General features: G+C 46.1%; 2 protein-coding genes across 3 annotated transcripts; both read left to right on the top strand.

Moving 5' to 3' along the window:
* The first annotated feature begins 270 nt into the window (after positions 1 to 270).
* On the top strand, positions 271 to 5,837 carry RGS16 (regulator of G protein signaling 16). Of its 2 annotated transcripts, none has more exons than XM_087828017.1 (5): positions 271 to 336; positions 1,140 to 1,250; positions 1,988 to 2,049; positions 2,333 to 2,499; positions 3,922 to 5,837. In XM_087828017.1, the coding sequence occupies exons 1-5, from the start codon at positions 293 to 295 to the stop codon at positions 4,141 to 4,143; spliced, it is 606 nt and encodes a 201-aa protein (XP_087684143.1). In that variant the 5' UTR covers positions 271 to 292; the 3' UTR covers positions 4,144 to 5,837. The 2 variants fall into 2 exon arrangements, with proteins under 2 accessions (XP_087684143.1, XP_087684142.1); XM_087828016.1 differs by having other exon boundaries at positions 1,985 to 2,049.
* A 4,978-nt stretch (positions 5,838 to 10,815) lies between these two features.
* On the top strand, positions 10,816 to 22,703 carry RNASEL (ribonuclease L). The gene is made up of 7 exons (XM_016224666.2): positions 10,816 to 10,902; positions 12,601 to 14,260; positions 15,889 to 15,974; positions 17,132 to 17,337; positions 17,900 to 18,026; positions 19,905 to 20,041; positions 20,707 to 22,703. The coding sequence occupies exons 2-7, from the start codon at positions 12,784 to 12,786 to the stop codon at positions 20,885 to 20,887; spliced, it is 2,214 nt and encodes a 737-aa protein (XP_016080152.2). The 5' UTR covers positions 10,816 to 10,902; positions 12,601 to 12,783; the 3' UTR covers positions 20,888 to 22,703.

The following is a 22,703-nucleotide window of genomic DNA, read 5'->3' as shown; positions in this document are numbered from 1 at the left end:
TGGGCGGGGCGCAGCCCCGGGGGGCGGGGCGCCGCGCGGGCTCTGCTCCCGGGCCCCGCCCCCGCCTCGCGGGCGCTCAGCCGCGCTCTCGGATTGGTTGGCGGCGGGCAGTCGGCTCCGCCCCCTTCGAGGGAATAAAAGCCGCGCGCCCGCCGGCTGGGAGCGTGCAGCCCGACCACTGGACCCCGCAGACCCGCGTCAGCTGCGGCGGATCCCCCGCCCCTCGCGCTCCCCGTGCCCGCTGGAGCCCGCCACCCTTCTCCCCACGACGTGCTGCCCTGAGCCCGCAGCCATGTGCCGGACGCTGTCCGCCTTCCCCACCACCTGCCTGGAGAGGTAAGAGGAGCTTGTCCCGCTGCCCGGGGAGGTGGGGCGGCCGGCTGGGGGGCCGGGGTGGGCGGGATGACAGGGTGCTGCTGACGGCACGGAGAGGCGGAGGCCGCCCTGGTGCCACATGCCCAGCCGCTTCCCTTGGAGTCTCAGACAAGAGCCCGAGCAAGAAAAGGGAGAATGAAAAAGAGGGACCGCAGCTCACTGTGGTTCTCCACCCGCTGATCAATGTCAGGCCTTCTCGGGTGGCCTGCCCAAGACCGTGCTGGCATCACCAGGCCCAGGGGTCCCCCTCAGTTTCTTAAGCGCTTGGCTTTCGTTTCACAGCCCAGCTCTCAGGGCATGGCCTCCTCTGGCCCTGGGAAGGCAGGGAGGTGTTTTTCAAGTCCCCCCCTTGAGGGATGCGCCCCCTTCCCAGGGAGCTACTCCCCCGCCTCCTGTCCTTGCTGGAGCTGGTGGCCGGGAAGGAAAAGGTAAAGGTGAGGAATCAGTTTCCACGCAGTTCCAGAAATATTCAGTGCCAGCCTAGAGGGTGAGAGCAGTGTGACTTGAGTGTCTGAAGGGCTGTAAACTCAGAAAGTGTAAGATCTCCCGAGGCACAGCACAAACATTGCTTTCATTGTTTGGGGGTTTCATGATCCTAAGGAGAGAAGTAAAGTTTAGGCCGTGGGAAGAGCCCAGGGTTCCCAGGGACCCCCGAGGCTAGAATTTGGGTGGCGCCATCCTGAGCTCCTCCAAGACCCCATAACCCCCTCTGCCCCGGCTGAGCAAATGGAGAGTTCCTTATATGCCCATGCTTTGTCTTCCAGAGCCAAAGAATTCAAGACACGGCTGGGGATCTTTCTTCACAAATCAGACCTCAGCTCCGATACTGGGAATGTTGGCAAGTTCGAGTGGAACAGTAAACACAGCAAAGAGAGGTAAGTCCTGCTGACCAGCCTAGGGCCCCTAGAGGAGACAGAGCCAGGTTTGGGGAAGGAGAAACTAGGACGTGCTAGGGTGGACCTTGGTGACCCCTTCCTGGAGATTTTAGTGGGGCTTCTTGCGAGTCTGCTCTGGCTGCTTGGCTAATGGATGGATGGGTGGCTCCAGGGTTCCAAGCCTGCCAACAAATGAATGTACCCAGGGCCTGAATGTCTAGTTACCAGACTCTCCCACCTGGAGATGTCATTGCTCATGCAACCAGGGCTAGGACAGGGTCCAAGACCACTTGAGGTTTTTAATCAATGGCTCTGCTTCCACTAGTACGCACCTTGCCTAGAAGCCTTTTCATATTGAACGTCAACTGTCCCAGGTGCTGTGCTAGGCTCTGGGGTTCTGGGTGACATACCTTTTACTCCCAAGGCCCTTATTTCCTTGGGGAAGAATACAAAACAATGCTCTGAGATGGGAAAAGAAAGAATTTTGGACAACGAAGAGACAGTCTTAGAAGATATTTACTGAGGGTCAAATGGTGCCTGGGTTTGGTTCCTAGTTACTGACTTGTCCTCTAGAAAGCACTGCTGTTTCCCCTAACAACTCCATTAATCACCAAGCAAGCCTTTGCTATGGCAATTATGCAACTCTCGTCAGCATTCTGGCTAGGATTTGTGCTATGCATTCATTTGTTGATTTTTTTCTTTAAATTAAAATCTTGGCCTTTTTGTTTTTTAAGCAGAAACTTCTCAGAAGATGTGCTGGGCTGGAGAGAGTCGTTCGACTTGCTGCTGAGCAGTAAAAGTGAGTAGGACCCTGTTGTGTGTGTCTGTGGATGGCACGTGTGTGCTCATGTGCTTGGGAGCCAGCCTGAAGGATGCTGAAAGCGCGGGCAAGATAATAGTAGTAGTAATAATAATAATGATCCCCTAGTGTGCCAGCCTCTATTCAAATACAAAGGCAGGTCCTTGTTTGAGAAAATTGCGTCCTAAAAATAGAGCTATTAACTGCAATTGCTGTCTTTTCTTCTTTTATTCCCTGCTGTTCCTCAGTCTGACCAGTCTCTTCCTTTCTCCCTCCAACCCAGATGGGGTGGCTGCCTTCCACGCTTTCCTAAAGACGGAGTTCAGCGAGGAGAACCTGGAGTTCTGGCTGGCCTGCGAGGAGTTCAAGAAGATCCGGTCTGCCAGCAAGCTGGCCTCCCGGGCTCAGAGGATCTTTGAGGAGTTCATCTGCAACGAAGCCCCAAAAGAGGTCAGAGCCCGGATATGTCCCATGGATCCTCCAGACCCTGCCTGCTCCTTCCCCGCTGAGCATGAGGGTGCGGGGGTCCAGCAGGTGAAGGACTGAGTTTGGAAGTAGAGTGGCCTTACTTGGCAAGGGGGTGAGTGGGCTTCTGTGGCTGGAGCCTAGGGAAATCAGGCTTCATGCCACCCTTGGGAGCCGTTACCCTCAGAGTCACCCATGGGGTCAGAGGCATTGGCAGATGTTTTGGCTTCTGGTCATACCCGCTGTTGCAGACAAAGCCCTTTTTAGAGGCCCAAGTCACTTACACAGCTGTGGAGGCAGCTCACTGTAGGGACCATGTGTAACCTGCCTCGCCCCCGGCTGACCTGCCTCAGATGGGCAGCTCTGTGGTCAGTGAACTTGCAGCCTTCCCTCTGGCCTCCACGCAGGGCACCTGCATTTGATAAAGACCATGGGGCCACCTAGTGGAGAGATGATAGCAATGCTTTGCTTTGTGCCATAGTTTCTACTTTATTTTCTGAGCACTTTTATTTACTCCACATTATTCCGTAAAGATTTATTGAGCACCAAATCCATGCCAAGTCCTGTTAGAGTCATTGGGAATAGAACAGTGAACAAAATGAAGCCCCTACCCTAGGGGGAGAAAATGCCAGCAACAATCAAACACGTTTTCCAGGGTGTGGTCCATCCTCAGATAAACAAAAGCAGGATACTGGCAGGAGTTGAGGGGAAAGGTGGTGAAGTGAGAGGTGGGCCGCTCAATATGGTGACATATGAACAGAGATATGAAAGAGTTGTGGGAGGAAAGAACATCTAACACAGGAAAAGGAAAGTGCAAAGGCCAGAGAGTGTTGTCATCACAGACCAGCAAGGGGGTCTGTGGGGCAGGGAAAGTGAGGGAGAGAGTAGGAGACGAAGTCACGCAGGTAGCAGATGGCCAGGGGTGGGTCCTGGTAGCCGTGTGGGCCCAGCATGCTCTTTGGCTTTTCCTCTGAGTGACATGGGAAGACAAGAGTTGCTACCAAACTGACTTGGGGTTTGAAAAGTTCAGTCTGGCTGCTGAGCGGAGAACAGACCACAGGGGTGAGGGAGAAAGGGGAGACCTGTTGGCAGGCTCTGGCACTCATCTAGGAGTGGTGACTGGACCCAGGGTTGTTACAGAGGAAGGGGAGAAAAGGGGTTGCATTTGTAGACAGCCTTAAGAATTCTGAGAGATTGGAGGGCAGACACTGGATCGGACATGGGGACAGGCCCAGAGTTGAAAGCCACTTAATAATGGACTCAGGAGACCCCAGGTTCCTAGCTCAGAATCCAGGGCTCCTTCCACTGCCCCACCTGCCAGTCCTTCCTCTCTCTGCCTGCTGGACCCCTCGCTGTGCCCCCCCCCCCAGGCCCCACTCACCTATGTGCTTGCCTTCCTTTCCACAGGTGAACATAGACCATGAGACCAGGGAGCTGACCAGGATGAACCTGCAGGCTGCCACGGCCACATGCTTCGATGTGGCTCAGGGTAAGACACGCACCCTGATGGAGAAGGACTCCTACCCGCGCTTCCTGAAGTCACCCGCTTACCAGGACCTGGCTGCCCAAGCCTCGTCCACCACCGCCTCTCCGTCCAGCTGCAGCCCGGCAGAGCCCGTGCACACCTGAGCTCATGGCAGTGAGGAGCCAGCCGGGAAGGGAGGTTGAGTCACCCAGCCCTGAGGCAGCTGCCCCTGTGTGGGAGGCAGGTTCTGCAGAGCAAACAAGAGGACAGTGAAGGAAAAAGCTGTTTTTGTTTTGGAAGCAACAGCCTCTCCTCCAGATCCTGTGGGACTAAACTTCATGCATGAGAGGGTCGCCCCACTCCCAGGACTCGTGGATGGGGGCTGAAGTTCACTGTTGTGTGGCACTCTCTGGGCAAAAGCATGGTGGTGCAAGAGTTATCGTTAGCTCTTGACAGCTCTCAACAGCGCAAGAAAAAGTCCAGGGTGGTTTGGGAAATGTAAATAAAGGGAAACTCAAAAATGAGAGGGAAGACAGCCAGATCAGCTGCTTTGCCTGTTGAACAGCTGGCTGATCACATCCTGTTTTCCTCTTTCCCAGACTGTGCTGGGCACAGGAGGGAGCCCTGGATGTGGACCCCTCCTATTCCGTCCACCTCACCTGCCTTTGGGCTGCTTGAGGGCCCCTTAGCTTGTACTTTTTAACACTCCTGTGTCCAGCCTCAGTCTTTTCAAGGCTAGGGAGCCAATGTGATACATGCCCCAAGTGAGATTTTTATACCTCAAAAACTGGCTTTTCAGTCCCTTTCCAAGTCAGCAGAGAGCCCTGAAAAGAAGCCGTCTCGCTTATGTGAAGTCAATCTTGGTGCTCTTGGTGACCTTGTATGTGGCCCCCGACCTTGTGTTTGCAACAGGGTCCACCTGTGAGCAGGGCCTGATGAGGGCCTCTTGCTGGGATATGCCATCTCAGCTCGGTTCCACCCTTGAGCGTGGGGCCCCCGAGGAGAAAGGTGTGGGACCTCTCGGTGAGTAGCTGGTCAGCTCTCATGCCCAGCAGTGTGCAGAGAGGGAGAAAGCGATCATAAGAAATAAATCTCTTGACAGTTCCTGAAAGTCCTACTTAAATCAAGCCAATATTTTTTTTTTCTGTGAGTATGAGAATGGGGAAAAGAAGCACCCCAGGGTGGAAGGGGAGCCTCATGTTTCCTTCCCGTGGGTGTGAGGTGCACTAATGAATATTGGGGGAGATGGGGCAGGGACCACGATGATCCTTGGGCAGACCCAGAAGATGGGAGTGGACTTGGGGAGAGAAGCTGCTTGGAAGAGCAGGACTGGGGAAATCAGAACCTGCCTGTCACCTCAGGGCATCACTGAACAAATTTTCTGAGTTGGGACCTGTGCACGAACCCAGGCTGGGGAGGTGAATGAACCAGGTGGCCCCTTGTGCCCCAGGAAAATCAACCGTGTTCTCGCTGTACTGTGAGCTCCTCCAGGAGACAATTATTTAAGTTATAATGTATTGTTGGTTTTGTGACAACTGTCATAGCATGTTATTTATGTTACTGTTGGTGTTATTGCTATTGTTATTTATTATTATAACTTTAGTTTGCCTCGACCTGAGAATCTCAACAGGAGCTGGCAGCCTGTCTCCCTCTCCCCGCCAGGCTCTACCTCTGAACGTGCTGGGAATCTCTTAGCGCCTGTCGGGAACTCCTCACTGTTGAAATATTTATTTATTGTTGACAACTGGAGCTGGTTTCTGAGATACGAATGATGTACTCAATCCCTGTTTTTCCTGTTTCAGCATGTTATATTCTTGTAAAATAAAAATAAAACCCCAATATGAGATCCTGTCTTCAAGGGCTGTGTGATCAGGGGGAATGGGAAAGACGAGTCTTGTGGTGGAGAGTCCTGTGGCCTCTGGAAGTTCCCCAGGACAGATGGGTGAGCTTCCCTGTCACAGGCGGAGGCACAAGTGATGAAAGACCCATGCTTGGCTGGAAACTGGCGGAACAGAAGAGGGGGATAGGTTCTAATGGTGGCCACCATGATTGATGATGGACTTGTGTTGGGCTTTTGTGTCATGCTGATTGGTCTCGGCTCAGCCTGCTGTCATTTTAGAGCCCATATCCTTTGTCCACTGAATGGAGACAGAGCAGCCATTACCAATTCTGCCTGTAATAGCACAACAGGCCCTTCCCCTCGGTCACGTAGCCAGATGTTATCAAGTGGTGATGACTGTGGCATTTTTACTTTTGCCCATTTTCCATTTGCATGAGTATTTTACAATTTCATACAAAGTCAAATTAGTATTCTTGAATAATTTCAGAGAAGTCTCTGAGATGAGCTAGGGGAAGCCACTCTGTACGTGAGACAGCTTCATTCCACGGGCTGAGGGAATGAGATGGGCGAGCGGGGCTTGAACACTTTGGGGGAAGGTTTGCAAGGATCCAAATCTATTCTCCTTTCTCACCCTATTAATCTAATTATTTTTCTCATTACCACTCTTTAAAAAAATTCTTCCCTATGTTGAATTATCTGTTTATATACAGATCTGGACCTTATATTGGTCTTTATTTCTCCCCTATTGTTAGTCTAAGTGACCAGATTTAGGGACATTGGGTAGAAAACCTAAGGAGTCACACGCTAAGCCAGATCTAAGGGGTGATTGATTCTGTGGGTGACACCTGAGGAATTCTGAGTTTAGGGCCTGGGAAGAAAGATGGGAACAAACATCGTGGGGTGCCCTGATTTCATTTAGTCCTTACGGCAGCTCTGTGAGATTAAGTATGATTATAACACATATGAGGAAACTAAAGCTCCCAAAGGGAGGAAATGTACCCAGAGCAGCTGGGTGAGACAACATGGCTGGAACATTGAGGGCTAAGTGAAATAGGTCAGAAAGAGAAAGACAAATATGGTATGATTTCACTTACACATGGACTCTAAAAAACAAACAAAAAATCCAACAAACTAAACAAAACAAAACCAGACTCAAAGACACAGAGAACAGACTGATGGTTACCAGGGGAGAGGGAGTTGGGGGTTGGGTGAAATGGGTGAAGGGGATCAAGAGGTACAAACTTCCAGTTATAAGTCTCGGAGAAGTAATGTACAACAAAGGGAATATGCACAATAATACTGTACCAACTTTGTATGATGACAGATGGCAGGTAGACTTATTGTAGTCATTTTATAATGTAGAGAAATGTCAAATCACTATGCTGTACACCTGAAAGTAAAATAATGTTGTGCCACCCTTATAGGGAACGTTGGATGAAATAAAAGTGTTTGGCACAATGTTGATGTCCTAGGAATATTTGCTATTATTATCACTACCTAACTCCAAGTACACAGTGGGCATCAGTCAATAACTATTAACTTTTTAAAAAAAAGTGAAATAAGGAGGCCAAGTCTACTTGTCTTTTGAGTAGAAGACAGCTGTTTCAATACAGTAACTCATTTCCAGAATTTCAGATGAGGAAATTGAGAGTTGAGCCATTAATTGAGGCAGTGCTTGCTCAAAGCCAGGCCAGCCAGTGCTGTTTTCAAATCCCACTCTTGCTTCCATGTGACCTGGTAGCTCCCCGCCACCCCCCCAGCCCATCCTTCGCCCTCTGCTGCCTCCCTGTGGGCATGTCAGGTTATGCTTGCTTTTTTCTTGGAATTGCTCGACTTTCATCATATTTTAAGTTTGACTCCTTCCTTTGCAATTACATCCAAGAGATATAATTTGTACCTTTGTTTATTAACCCATTTTAATAAAGATGTGAAATTTTAATAAAACAGAATTATTAGCATAACTGCTGCTAAGAGAGCCCAGTGGGTACCGGGATTAAAATAAATTTTCTTTAGTCAACAGGGTTGAAATGAACTTTAAAACGTGAAGTTCTTGGCATAGATGTGGAGAAAAGGGAGCCCTCATGCGCTGTTGGTGCAACTGCAGATTGGTGCAGCCACTATGAAAAACAGTATGGAGGTGCCTCAAAAAATTAAAGATAGAACTACCATATGATCCAGCAGTTTCATTTCTGGTAATGTAGCCAAAGGAAAAAAAATCACTGAAAAGATATCTGCACCCCATGTTCATAGAAGCCTTATGCACAATAAGCAAGACACTGAAACAACCTAAGTGTCCATCGATGGATGAATGAATAAAGAACTTGTGGTATGTATATACAATGGGCCTTTATTCAACCATAAAATGAAGAAATTCCTAACCACTTGTGACAACATGGATAGAACTTTAGGGCATTATGCTAAGTGAAGTAAGTCAGGCAGAGGAAGATAAATACTGTATGATTGCGCATATATGTGGAATCTAATTTTTAAAAAACCACCAAACTCATAAAAAGAGATCAGATTTGTGGTTACCAGAGGCAGGGGGTGGGGGCGGGGCAATTGGAAGAGAAGGTGGTCAAAAGGCACAAAGTTCTAGTTATGAGAGAAATAATTACTAGGGATGTCATGTACGACATGGTGACTATAGCTAACACTGCTGTATGATATATAGGGAAGTTGGTAAGAGAACAGATCCTAAGGGTTCTCATCACAAGGAGAACATTTTCCTTTTCTTTTTATTGCATCTATATAAAATGATGGATGTTAGCTAAACCTATTGTGATAATTATTTCACAATATATGTAAATCAAGCCATTATACTGTACACCTTAAACATACTCAGTGATCTATTTCAATGATTTTGCAATAAAAATGGAAAAAATTTGAAGCTCTTAGGTAAAGAGGAAAAAGTGTTTGGGGCATATTAAGTGCTGATCTCAACATAATTCACTGTCACTGAACCTTTGAAATTGGTCCAGCTATTCAAATTGTTTTTTGAAGAAAAAAAAATTGAAATTTAAACAACTGAAAAATGACCTTAAGAGTGAGGCATGGAGTGCAGTTAGGCCTAGGCAATGGTGTTTGAGTGCCTTTGCTTAGGAAATGTATCCCCTGACTTACAGTTCCCATCCTGATACGTTCAGCCTTCTTAGCCTGCTCCATTATTCTCTGTAGGACTTTCACCATAAAAAAATCTGTATACAGTTTCCTTATTTTGCTGATTGGCCGCCGTCTCCAACAAGAATGAGGTGAGCATCTTTCTCTGTGCTGTTCAGGGATGTAGCCCAGATCCCTAGAACAAGGCAAGTTACTTAATCATTTTGTGCCTCCTTTACCTCATTGCACAATAGGGTCAAAAATAGTACGTACCTCATAAGGATTTGATTATATATTTTAATATGGATAAAAAGCTCAGATTAGTTCCTGGAGCATACTAAAGAACTACATAAATGTTTGTCATCATTACCACCATCATCACCATCACCATCATCATCATCACCATCATCAAGTCATCACCATCATCACCATCACCATCATCACCATCACCATCACCACCATCATCAAATCATCACCATCACCATCAACACCATCATCATCATCATTTTTGTTACTATTCAGACAGCAAAAGCAGTGTATGCAGAGAACTGGGTGTAGGAAGAAGTGTGATGTGATGGAAAACTGGGTGATAATAGTGATGATGCCCATGAGGAACAGGGACAGTCAGGGACCATAGCATAACTTGAAATCGTGTAATACGTTGCATTTCTCAATTGTTTATGATCTAGTTCTGTCTACTAAGATGCAAGTTCCGTGAAGAATAGTCACCAGTGACACAGTCAGTGCACAATAAATATCGATTGAATGGCTGATGGGTTAAGTATTTTGAACTTGATCTTGAAAACTATGGTGAGTCAGTGATGCAGGTAGGACTCTAGGTAAGAGGCTAAAAAGTGAGTCATCAGTTTCTTGCAATAAGCAATGGCAAAGGCTGAGGTTAGTCATTGCTTTGCACATAAAAGTATAGGACTTGGTATTGGGATGAAGATGAAGAGTAGCAGCCAGGTGGGGCTGCTATTTACAGAGATGGAGCAAGAACAGAGCAGAGTGAGGGAGAAGTGACAGTCTCTGTTTGGTACATATTCAAGATTTGTGGGTCTGTAGCTCAGCAGAGAGGCTAGGGCTGGAGAAGGAGGCTTGGGTGTCATTGGGGTGGAAGGGGCAGTAAAGACCCAGAGTCTGGACAGCATGACACCGGGGAACATCATCTAACCGCATTCTGCTCACTATTCATGACCCTCTCTGGAGTTTGTCTCCCCAGCAAGAATGGATATTCTTTGAGGACAGTAATACTTCCCACTATAGCATTCAGTACACTGTATGCAGCTCAGTGCTAGGAAAATGGTAAAGAACAGAACTTCTAGAGCAGAAAAGAACCTTAAAAATCATTTTACATGACAGAACTGAGGCCCGGCATCGTCAAACTACCCACCTGGCCGCTCAGTTAAATAGCCACAGCCCTATAAACAAAACATTATAAATAGTCACAGCTCTGGCTGTAGAGCCAGGTCTCCAGAATGCCAGCACAGTCCCCTTTTGAGGACAGTGAATTGGGTGTGCCGGGACAGGCGAGGGAGCTTGGACTTTGGGCTTCCTTAGCTTTTCTGAACCTCAGTTTCATCAGCGGCGGGACTGTTAAAGAGTAACTGAGACTGTGCTCAATACATATTTATTTTCCATTCATTTCCCTAAGAAGATAGGGGATTTGAAATAATGTGATAAGGATCAAGCTGGCTGCTGTGACCCGAAAGGCGGAGAGGTGAGCAGCATGACCCTGGACCTCAAACTGGACACCAGCAGTGAGAGAAGAGCCCCCACTTTTCTCTAGAGGGTGTAAAAGCCCGATCTGCACAGGCTACGCCTCCGAGAGTGGGCGTGTGTGGGTGTAGGCTCCCTTAGCTCCCTGGTCACTCCTTTTTTGGCTCCGCCCCCCCAGCTCGGTGACTGTGGCCCAAAGGAAATTTTTTCTGCTGGCAATAGGAGCGGACAGAAAGTACCAGAGGCTCCAGGCGTCTGAGTTTAGAAGGTAAAACGGGCAGGAGGAGGGGAGCTGGAAACGCCTGAGACATTCTTTTCTTTGCAGGATTCCTTGGGCTTTGGGGACTGGAGGTGAAAGGGGGTGTGGGACTTTGGGAGAGGAAGGAGAGGCAGAGCCACCCCAGGGCCCCTCCGGCCTGAGAAGGACAAGGCTCTGCCGCAATCCACACACTGTTTGCTCGCCTGCTCCAGAAACCTCTGGTCAAATGCGAACCTGAAACTGAAACTGAAAGCAGGATGATCCCTTCTGGCGCTTTTGCTGGGCAGGCTAAGCCCGCTCTGATATTTCGCTCAGGGTTCCTTTCCTTCTCTGCTCCTTTACTGGGACGGGCCCCTCTCAGTTGTAACGGAAACATTCGGACAATAGGCTTCGTGGCTGGGCGACTGTGCTCACGGAGCACCGTCGGTTTAGACCTCAGGGGGGGCTTTGAGACTGAGCGGTGAGATTGCTGAGAAATGGTTGCCGTGTGAATTTTGTAGCGGATGCAGTAAATCTTCAGGTAGCACTTTGGAGCAGTCTGATGCTTAGATCGGATCTAAATTGCTCAGTTGGACTAAACTGACACTCCCAGGTTCTCTGTTTGTGTAGTAAGTGTGTCTGTGCACACGGTGGTGAGGAGAATAGGGTTCACTGACACTTTTTAAAATAAAGAGACGCAACCGGCTCTACCGTTTATTGAGTGCCTAATATTTGCCACACCCCCTATGTTAATGCACTTTATACAGCTGACCATGCTAATTGTTGTCCCCATTTGAGGGAACAGAAAACTGAGACTTAATAAGCTATGGTTACACAATTAGGACATAATATTCTAAAGTTACACAACCAGGGGCTCCAACTTAGATCTTGCTGAGGTTGAGTCTCTGCTCTTTACTACTCTAAACTCCTTTGAACGGGCACGCACAGTGCGCAGAGAAGGCGTGAGACCCAGGGAACACAGACGGGGATCAACCTTCCTGTGGTGTAAGAAACGCAAATTGACAAGATACGTGTTTTTTACAAAATAAGGGTTCTGGGTCCTTGTTGTTTTAAATTTTGGGGGGGGCTATCTACTTTAGGTCAGTGTGTTTAAATAACATTGAAAGAAATTTATTAATTAGGTTGAGAATCCTTAAAAAAATCATACCCTTTGATTAGTCATTCAATTCCCTGAAATTTATCATAAGAAATATAAGATCTAGCATAAGAAAACAAGCTGAAGTAAGATAAATTTGCTGCAACACTATTTAGAATTGCTCAAAAATTCTCATTTAAAAAATGTTAAAATATTATTTTTAAAAACAGATCATAATAAGGAAATGAAACAACTGAATGATGGCATATTACACAGCCATTAAAAATGTTTTAAAAGACTTTGTAATAACATAAGGAATGATTTATAGTATGGCATTAAATAAAAGGAAAGATACGTTACTTCACATAGCACGATCCTAACTATCTTTTAAAAATCTGTAGAAAATCTATAGAAATATACTAAAATATTAACATTGTCTGTTTCTGGGCAGTGGAATTATAGAGTAATAATTTTCATATTTTTAATTTATATGTATTCATAATATTATGTAATACAAAGTTCTAGAATAAATAATTAGATGCGCTGTGAAAAAGTTGCTAGTAAAATTAATTTCTTTAATTCAAATGTTTTCTGACTATTATAAAATTACAAAGTACCTCTTTTGTCTCCAGGTGTAATGTCAGAAGACTCCAAGGGTATTGTCCTTCCTCATATGCTGATCTGTAGCCGGATCATCCTTCTTTACCGTGACAGCAGTTTCTAGAGCTCCATGTTTCTTTGATCAAGTCCCAAGGAGATAAATTTTTATTTTCTCAAAGAAAGCCAAAAAGCTGTCATCATTGGCATTTACCACCATGGAGACCAAGAGCCATAACAACCCCCAAGACAGACCCACATCCTCAAGCGATGGGAGAACTTGGGATGACAATCGCTTGTTGATGGAAGCTGTTAGAAAAGAAGACATGGAGCAGGTCCGGCAGCTGCTGGAAAGAGGGGCTGATGTCAATTTCCAGGAAGAGGAAGGGGGCTGGTCTCCCCTGCATAATGCGGTACAAATCGACAGTGAGGACATGGTGCATCTCCTGCTTCGTTACGGTGCTGACCCTTGTCTGAGGAAGAGGAACGGCGCCACTCCCTTCATCATGGCTGGGATTGTGGGGAATGAGAGGCTGCTCGAACTTTTCCTTTCCAAAGGCGCAGATGTCAATGAGTACGACCTTCATGGCTTCACAGCTTTCATGGAGGCCGCTGTGTATGGTCACATCCAAGCCTTAAGATACCTGTTTGAGAAAGGGGCAGAGGTAAATTTGGGTCGAAAGACCATGAAGGATCAACAGAGGCTTAAGAAAGGAGGGGCCACAGCTCTCATGGATGCTGCTAAAAATGGAAAGGTAGATGTGGTGAAGGTCCTCCTTGATGAGATGGGGGCAGATGTCAAAGCCCGTGACAACATGGGCAGAAATGCTTTGATCCACGCTCTGGCGAATGCTGATGATAGTAACGCCATGGCCATTACTCACCTTCTGTTGCACCATGGGGCCGATGTCAACGTGAGGGGGGAAAAAGGGAAGACGCCCCTGATTCTGGCAGTGGAAAAGAAGCGCTTGGGTTTGGTGCAGATGCTTCTGGAACAAAAACATATAGAGATCAATGACACAGACAGGGAGGGCAAAACAGCACTGCTGTATGCCGTCGAACTCAACCTGACTGAAATTGCAGAGTTGCTGTGTGACCAAGGAGCCAGCACGGATTGTGGCGACCTCGTTATGTTCGCGAGGAGGAATTACAACAAGACCCTTGTAAAGCTGCTTCTCCGGCATGGAGCCAGAGAAGATTATCACCCTCCTGCTAAAGACTGGGAGCCTCGGAGCTCGCACTGGGGACAGGCCCTGAAACAGCTCCACGGGATGTACCGCCCGATGGTCGGCAGGCTCAAGGTCTTTAGGGATGACGAATATAAAATTGCGGACACTTCGGAAGGGGGCATCTACCTGGGGTTCTATGATGAGCAGGAGGTTGCTGTGAAGCGCTTCTCTGAAGACAGCAGTCGTGGGGAAAAGGAGGTCTCCTGTCTACAGAGCATCCGAGGGAACAGTAACTTGGTGACATTCTATGGGAGCGAGAGCCACAGGGGCTGTCTGTATGTGTGCATCTCCCTCTGTGAGCAGACACTGGAGAAGCACTTGGCCGAACACAGAGAGGAGGCTGTGGACAACGGGGAAGAGGAATTTGCCCGAAACATCCTCTTGTCTATATTTAAGGCGGTTGTTGAGCTTCACGGGTCATGTGGATACACTCACCAGGACCTGCAGCCACAAAACATCTTAATAGGTGAGTCCCCAATCATCTCTTAGAAATTGTAGGGTCTTTATTAATGAAAGGAAAGCATGTTCATTGCAGAGAGGGAAGGGTTAGAATAAATGTGGATTATTCAGTTTGAGGGTTAATGCAACAAAGTCATAATTACAGTGCAATCTCTCCAGCCCTCAGTTATAACCCTTCCTCCTCATGGAGGTCATGGCTGCTCACAGAATACCAGCTAACCTCGTATTGCCTTTGGCAGATGCAAAGAGGAAGGTATGTCTTGGATGGAGCCAGCTCCAGAAATTTGGATTCCTAGTGTAGTCTTCAAGTCAGAGAATCCCAAAAGTGTGTTCCTTCAGAGAACGTGGCAGTTGCTGTGAAACTTAAGGTCAAAATTGGGGATGCCAAGACAAAATGCGATACAGTGAGAGAGACTCCAAGCAAGCAGAACAGTCAGTATCTACTGGCTCAAACCAAAACCAAAACGAATGAAAGCAACGTTAGAGGAAACAAGCAGAGCCCTGGCCGGGTAGCTCAGTTTGTTGGAGCGTTGTCCTGTACACCAAAAGGTGGCCCGTTCAGTTCTCAGTCAGGACACATGCCTGGGTTGAGGGTTTGATCCCCAGTTGGGGCACTACAGGAGGCAACAGATCAGTGTTCCTCTGACATATTTCTTTCTCTCTCTTCCTCCCTTCCTCTCCGAGAACTTTAAAGATCTAGTCTCTTAGCAACATTCAAGTATACAATACAATATTGTTAATTATAGTCACCATGCTATGCATTAGATCTCCAGAACTTATTCATCTTGTAACTGGAAATTTGTACACTTTGACCACCTTCAGCCATTTCCTCCCCCGAACCCCCGAGAGACTGGCAACTACCAATCTACTCTGTTTCTGAGTTCAGTTTCTTTTAGGTTCCACATATGAGAGCATTTAGTATTTGTCTTCCTCTGTCTGACTTATTTCACTTAGCATAATGCCTTCTAGGTTCATCCATGTTGTCATAAATAGCAGAACTTCCTTTTTTATAGCTGAATAATATTCCATTCTATTTATATATAAATAAAATCACATTTTCTTTATCCATTCACCTATTGACAGACACTTAGGTTGTTTCTATGTCTTAACTATTGTAAACAGTGCTGCAGTGAACTCGAGGGTGCAGGTATTGCTTCGAGATAATGATTTCATTTCCTGCAATGTCATGGTGAGCTGTGGCTCGCGGGCTAGATCTGTTATGCTTTGTTATGGAGTGTTATGCTAAGGTGGCCTTGGGTTTGGAGCCTTGTTGGCTAGTTTTTCCTTAGCAATAGGATGTAATCCTGGCTCCACCAATAGCTCCTTTACAAGTTTTTGCTCTTTGCCCCTAGGAATTGCATGAATGGGGTGCTGGTTAAATCCATTCTCATCCTTCCCCACTCCCTGGCTTGGAAAAAATAAAATATAAGACCTGCTATTGGTAGATACTTAATAGGTCAAATTACACAATGCACATGAGTGTTTTGAGGGGTAAACAGCAATGCCGCTATAAGCTTTATTATTGCCTTCGTTAGAGATGATGGATTGTCCACTGGGTTCCATATTTATTTAAATGAATTACAACCTGGAGAAGGAGGATTTTCAATGCATCTCTCTCTACAAACTATTCCTTAGATTCCAAGAAGGCTGTTCGCGTGGCAGATTTTGATCAAAGCACCAAGTGGGCTGGAGATCCAGAGCAAATCAAGAGTGATCTAGAGGTAATTTATGCAGTTGGTTTACTTTTCCATCTCTCTGCTTCCCTATTCAGGCATTGCCTTATTTCCCATGGCCAATTAGGTGACATCCCTATTTTAACCAGGAAAGAAAGAACTTTCAAGGCATTCCCTCAGTGCTCACTGCGGTCACTCCCTTGCAGACAATGGCATTTCCCTAGGTTGGTGTGGATTGATGGTCACTATGGTTTCTTTCTGTCTCTTTGGATCTCTTTTTTCTCTCCACTAGTTATATAAGTAAGTAAATTGAGCATTATACACCTTTTCTCAAATTACCTCTAGGAGGTAACTCCCAAACTGTTCCAGAATTCCTGCAGGTGTTTTCTGCCTAAGGACAAAGTAAATAAGATTTCTTTTCCCACCCCATTCAAACTCCAAAGAGGCCAGGTACTAAGGCCCTCTGAAACACCTGGGAGGGATCCCCAACTCAAAAAAGAGACACAGGTTGGCCCAAAAGGTAAAGACCCTGAAATAACTTTTTCTCCTAAGAGACAGAGCCTGGCCTCTGCAGACCAAACCATCCCGTTGATTCCGATACGGTCAGGGCAAATCTCTCCTGGAGAGTTCTCCAGGCGCTGAACTTCCACCCCAGTGAACAAGCTCTCTCCATCCCGGGGTCTGCCCTTCATGGTTCAGTGGCTCCAGAGTTCAGCTCCTGCCCTGGGGTCTTGCCTGAGGCAGGCATCCCCATGCTGCCCCTCCTTCTTGGCCTTTCCTCCTCGCCGGGGCCTCAGCCCGGGGCCTCGCACTGCATCCTGCTGGACCTGGGCTGGCTGTTTACCTGCTGCAGACGTATTCCCAGCCCAAAGTCCCAGTTCCCAGTTCCTGGCATCCCCCTTGTTTAAACCCCCTCTCTTTCCCCCGTTTATCCAACACAAATCCCTCTTTCTCTAGGCAGTCTGCCCTGACAACTCTGGCCCAGGATTATCTCTTGTTTCTTATAAACCTGAATACAAGGACTACATACTGCCTGGAGTTCTCTATGCAACAAACCTGTGTCTTCTCTCTCTAACCAGCCTGTGGACTCCTTGAGATTCCTCCCATTTTCCATCTGCCCCTAGCCTGCACCACACACTCCAAGGTTACCCAAATAGAGTGATCATTCATAAGCACCTTTGACTTGATTGGTGGCTTTTGTGCAGGCCCTTGGACGGCTGGTCTTATATGTGGTAAGCAAGGGAAATATCCCTTTTGAGACACTGAAGACTCAAAGTAATGAAGAGGTGATTAAACTTTCTCCAAATGAAGAAATTCAGAACCTCATTCAGCACCTGTTCTGCCCTGGGGAAAATGTGAAGAATATTCTGGTTGACCTGCTGGATCATCCTTTCTTCTGGAGTTGTGAGAGGTAAGTAAAACTTAAGTGTATGTCACAGGCCCCAGACTGGAGACAGTGAGTGTATTAGTCAGGGTTCTCTAGAGAAACAGAACCAATAGGAAATATATATAACACTGGAGAGGGCAATCTGCTTTACTAAGTCCACTGATTTAAATGCCAATCTAATCTGGAAACACCTTCACAGACACAGTCAGAATAACGTTTAATCTGGGCACCCTGTGATCAGTCAAGTTAACATGTAAAATTAACCATCACAGTGAGGTGGTGTGGGCAGGAGTCAGGCTGAGAATCAGCAGACCCAGCTTTCCTCTCAGCTGGGCATTCCCTGTGTCTGTGTGTCCTTGGAGTGATGACTTAACTTCTCTGGGTTCTGGTTCCATCTTCTGAAGAACAGGGAGAAAGGAACAGAGAGAGGGAGGCAGGGAGGGGGGAGGGGGTCTGTCTCTCCCATCATGCAGAATTTTGAAAGACATAGTTATACTAATTTTATTAAAACCCAAAATCTAACAGTTTTGCCTTTCTGGGAAGAGTGGGAAGGATGGAATGACCATGAGAATTCTGTCATCTTCAGCCGCTATAGGGTCCTTAGAGATGTGGGAAATGAGTCTGACATCAAAGTGCGAAAACCAAGTATCTTCCAACACCTGCAGCCTGGGCCATCGAAAACTTCCAGAAGCTTTGATCAGTGGACCTCTAAGGTATGAACAATTCCTACAGTCTGGGAGTTATTCCAGAACAAAAAGTTGTGTAATGTTTTATGATAGTTTTCCTAACTTTTAAAAATACTATTGGCCTGGCCCAACCAAGGAGTGAAAAAGGGGATTTCCCTTCTCTTCCTCCCCATCCTAGTCCCCTTGTCCCGGTTGGGTCTCTGCTGTCCCTTCTAGAGGCCAGGCTCTCCTGAGAGACTCCCATCTAGTTTCCTCTTTAGGATGGTCTTTCCCAGCCCATGAGCTTTTTCCTTTTCTGTGGCTCTTTCCCTCAAGACTTGTTTTCTGAGCAGGGCCTGGCTAATGGTAACAAGAACAGCTGACTAGATAGGACTAGATAGGACTTAACCCAGAGGAGGTGCTCCACCATGAGGCCTTTCAGTCCAGGGCCTCCACTGCCTGGGAACAGCCCAGCTCTGAGAATCCACATACCACACCCCCATTCTGCCTGAGAAAACAGGCTACGAAAATGAGACCATCTTTCAGATTTCTCCTTTTCAAGAAAAGGTTCACCTGACTTGAACTAAATACTGGAATATCAAAATTGATCACCACCTTGATCTAGTCAGCACTATCAGAATTTTCATTATTATTAGTTAGCAGACATCTAACAAGTAGCAAGTATGCGCTAGGACCATGTGAGGTCATGGGTATACGGCATGGTCCATGTGGGGCCAGAGGACCCACAGAAATGATGGCTGTGTGATACATGCTGGGCGCCCAGAGACAGATGCAAGGCACTATGGGAGAATCCATAATCCTGAGGCCTTTGACTGAGACCAACAGCTTCCCTATCTTAGGCTGACCTAGGATTCTGCTTCTCCCATCCCTCTTTGTTTCTGGGTCTCATTTTGCTATATTTCTTTTACTTGACTCTAGACTGCATGTCACATCCATAGTGGTTGGCTTAATGTTCATCTTTCCTGCTATCCTATAATCCATGAGGGCAGAGGCCATCCGTTATCCTGTTATTCTATTCCTGGCATGGAGTAGGTGTGCTGTGACTCTGCCAAATGAATGTCTGTTATTTTGTTTTCCAATTCATTGGTTGTTTCCCCTAAACTGCATTGACTTATGTTGAATTTTGATTAACTTCAGGCCTTACCTTTTAATTCCTATTTTAGACTTTTTTTCTGTTGATTTTAGTGACTTGCCCATTTTCATGGTCATACAATCTGTTTTTTGGCAGCTCAAGTCAGAACCAAGTTTTCCAGTGTATATCCCTGTCTTCTTTCCCCACCCCTCCACATGCTCGTTGCTCAGCATTTCCTATGTGTGACCCACGCATAGTACACGTGGGCAGTCTCAGCAGGTCTTCTCTAGCCATGGTCCAGGCACCAGTCACTCTTCCTAAGGGACCTAAGGGTTTGTGTACTCCAAATTCTAAATGCGAAGCCATCGCAAGAGGGAGGCATGACTGTGACCGAAGTTGCCCTGGGACACCTAGGGGCAAGGAGAAACATGTAACCCCTTGGGAAATATAATTAAAAAGAAAACAAGGACCAACCACTATCACTTTGGCAATGGCTGCCAGTCCCGGTTTCTACTGGGAGGAAATGTCATCAAGTACAAATTTGGAACGGTGGCCACACAGGTAAAAGTACAGTACAGTTTAATGAGCACATCTCTTAGCATCATGGCCAAAGATTTTCTAGACCATGTTTTAATATATTTAATTAAAACAATTCACTTGGAAAACAGACAAGTTACTGATAGTCCCACATCCAAGCACAACTGTGGTTAGCATTGTATTTTTAATTAGTAGTAATTCTGACACATACTCAAATTTGTATTTTGCCTTTTTGTAGTCTATCAGGATTTATTTTGCATTGCTACCACATTTTTGTGTAATGTTTTGTTGTTCAGATTGACATATGTGTTATGAACCAAATGAGTAATTTTTATAACAAGAAGCCCCATTTAAAATATGAGGACACCGTGGGTGATCTGCTAAGGTTCATCCGGAATTTGGGAGAACATATTAACGAAGAAAAGAATAAACGGTAAGTATTGTTCTCATTCCTGTAAATCATATTTGAAATGGGGAAGATTTAAGAATCCAGTTTTAAATTTATATCTGCTATTTGATGGGAGAGCAAAATTAACTTTGATGAAAGAAAAGTAACTCCTCCCGTCTGTTGGGAGAAGGGCCACTATACGGCTCTTACAATAAACGATGCGCGTGACCAGCAGGCTCTCGTCTCCCTTTTTAACTTTCGCTGCGTCCCATTGAACAGGCGGCCTGTGACTCCCTTGTGTGAAGAACCACAGGGGACTGGGAAGCTGGGTAAAGTGAATGTAATATTATAAAAGTTCAGAAAGTAACTCCATGTTAATTAAATCGGCTTGTGTTGCCAAAAATGTAAGCTGCAAACTCATTTAAAAAAACCCAACTTTCAGTTTCTAGGGCTCTTTTGGATTTTGGAAATGTAGATAAGGGATTGTGGAATTGTATTGTGTCCATTTCATGGATGATAAGCCTGAGGTTCGCAAACCTCACGTTGCCATAGTTTGCACAATTAGTTGAAGAGTCAGGAGATGGCTCTAGCTCTGTCAGATTCCCAAGTCTGCTATAGAAATCAAGGGAGCACAGCGATCTCCAGGCCATATGCTATAAATGGGGAAGAATTTGGGCTATGCATGCCAAAATATTTACATTTCATTTCAGGATGAAGTTGAAAATTCAAGACCCTTCCCGATATTTACAGGAGAAATTCCCCGATCTGGTCATCTACATCTATACGAAACTACAGAACACAGAATATGCAAAGCATTTCCCCAAAACTCACAGTGCACAGAAGCCTCAGTGTGATCGGGGTGATGGTGACCAGCACCCTAGCAGGCTCTGAGCACTGACCACGCCTGCTGAGTCCGGTGAGGTCTTTATTAGGTGTGTGATCCTGGGCAAGTCACAATCCTCTGGGCCTCTTAACTAACCTGGTTGCTAGTGAGGGATGAATTGGATGGATAATGTCAGTTCCTGGCCATGTGCCAGGCACCCCCTACATGTTTATTAAAAACAAACAAAAAGTATATGCTCAAATTACCCTGGTGCTTTTTTTGGGTAAAGGTTAGAAGCAGGAGCCAAAAGGGCACACCGCTGAGATTCCTCTTTTCTGTTGCACTGAAGGAGTGAGTGCCTAGACCTCTAACACCATATGCTTTACATCAGTTATCTCATGTCATTATCCCAATGATATTGCAACATGGGTCAATATCCCCATTTAAGAATTGATGAACTTGAGACTCAGAGAGTTTGAACTACTTGTCCCAGATCATACAACTTGTACAAAGCACCGAATAAATGGATGTGTTGCTGTTACCTCTCACTTAGGCATCTTAGAACTTAATTACTGGCCCAGGGATCATCAAAGGAATACACCAACGGCTCCAGGGGGCTGTTCACTCATTCATTCATCATCTGTTGAGCGCAGTGTAAGTCAAGGCACTGATTTTTGTATGAATTTCTTCCCTTCTAGAACCACCTGCACTGGTTTTCTATGACCTTAAGCAGTAGCACTACACTGGGGGCAATTTTGCCTCTCAAGGGCCATTTGCTAGTGTCTGGAAAAATGGGGAATGGGGAGTGCTATTGGCACCTATTAGATAGAGGTCAGGGATATTGCCAAACATTCTACAATGCACAGGACAAAGAATTATCCAGTCTCAAATGTCAGTGGTACTAAGGTTGAGGAACTCTGCTTTAGAGGGCTGGGATACTTTCAAACTGGCTGGGGGCCCAGGACCATGGAGTATGTGGGCCATCTCACACAGGAGTGAATGACTTGGATTTGTTTTTTGCTTTTGGATCTGTACTGAGCCGATTCCAGTGTCACCACCTCAGAAGCCCTCTGAACACCCTCACTTTCCACACTCCAGTCTGAGTGCTCTTTCTGACTCCTTAGCACCCAGAGCCACATGGGAGCATGCTTCTCCCCACCCTAAGCATGTTTCTTCCCATTGGAATCTAAGCTCCTTAGGACCAAACCTACTCACAGTAGGTTTACAGTTGTGAGTATGCAAAACAGAGTTTATTCTTATATTATTGTTTATTAATGATTGTATTGTTTGCCATATGAACAACTGTAAACCTACTTTTGCTCCACCCGGTACATATATATACATATTTTAATTTGTATCATTACTGTCAAGCAAAGTGTCTGCCACAAGTTACTGTTCAATAAATATTCATGAAAAAAATGAACGAACCATCTTCATATATGAGTCACAATACTACCTTATATTTTTATGGTGCTTTATAATTTATAAATTAAACCTGCATATTTTATCTTAGTATTCAAAACAATCCTGGAAGGCCAGTGTTGTTATCTTCATTTTTCAGATGAGGAAAGGAAGGTCAGAGACAAGGTGACTCACTCTAATACACAGCTGGGAAGTGCCACTGTCTGGATTTGAACAGATTTTCTGGCAGTAAGTCTGACCTTCTTTCCACTTATCCTCATTGTGGAGGTAAAAATGGAGCTTTGTAATGGAAGGAGCTGGGAAAAACAGTATCTTAGGTACTTCCTGAAGAGCAAGTGGTCTCAAATGGGAGTCACCAAATGAAATTAAGAAATGCTGGAACAAACAAACTTGGGGCTTTTATTTAAGGTTTTAGGAGTCCCAAGATTGTGGTAGGTTTTAAAATTAAGCTTCGTTTTTCTG

Source organism: Miniopterus natalensis, chromosome 19, assembly GCF_054644295.1.
Source record: "Miniopterus natalensis isolate mMinNat1 chromosome 19, mMinNat1.hap1, whole genome shotgun sequence".
In the NCBI taxonomy this organism is placed as follows: Eukaryota; Metazoa; Chordata; class Mammalia; order Chiroptera; family Miniopteridae; genus Miniopterus; species Miniopterus natalensis.
Note: the sequence above shows the minus strand (reverse complement) of the source record. Positions and strands in the feature narration are given on the sequence as shown.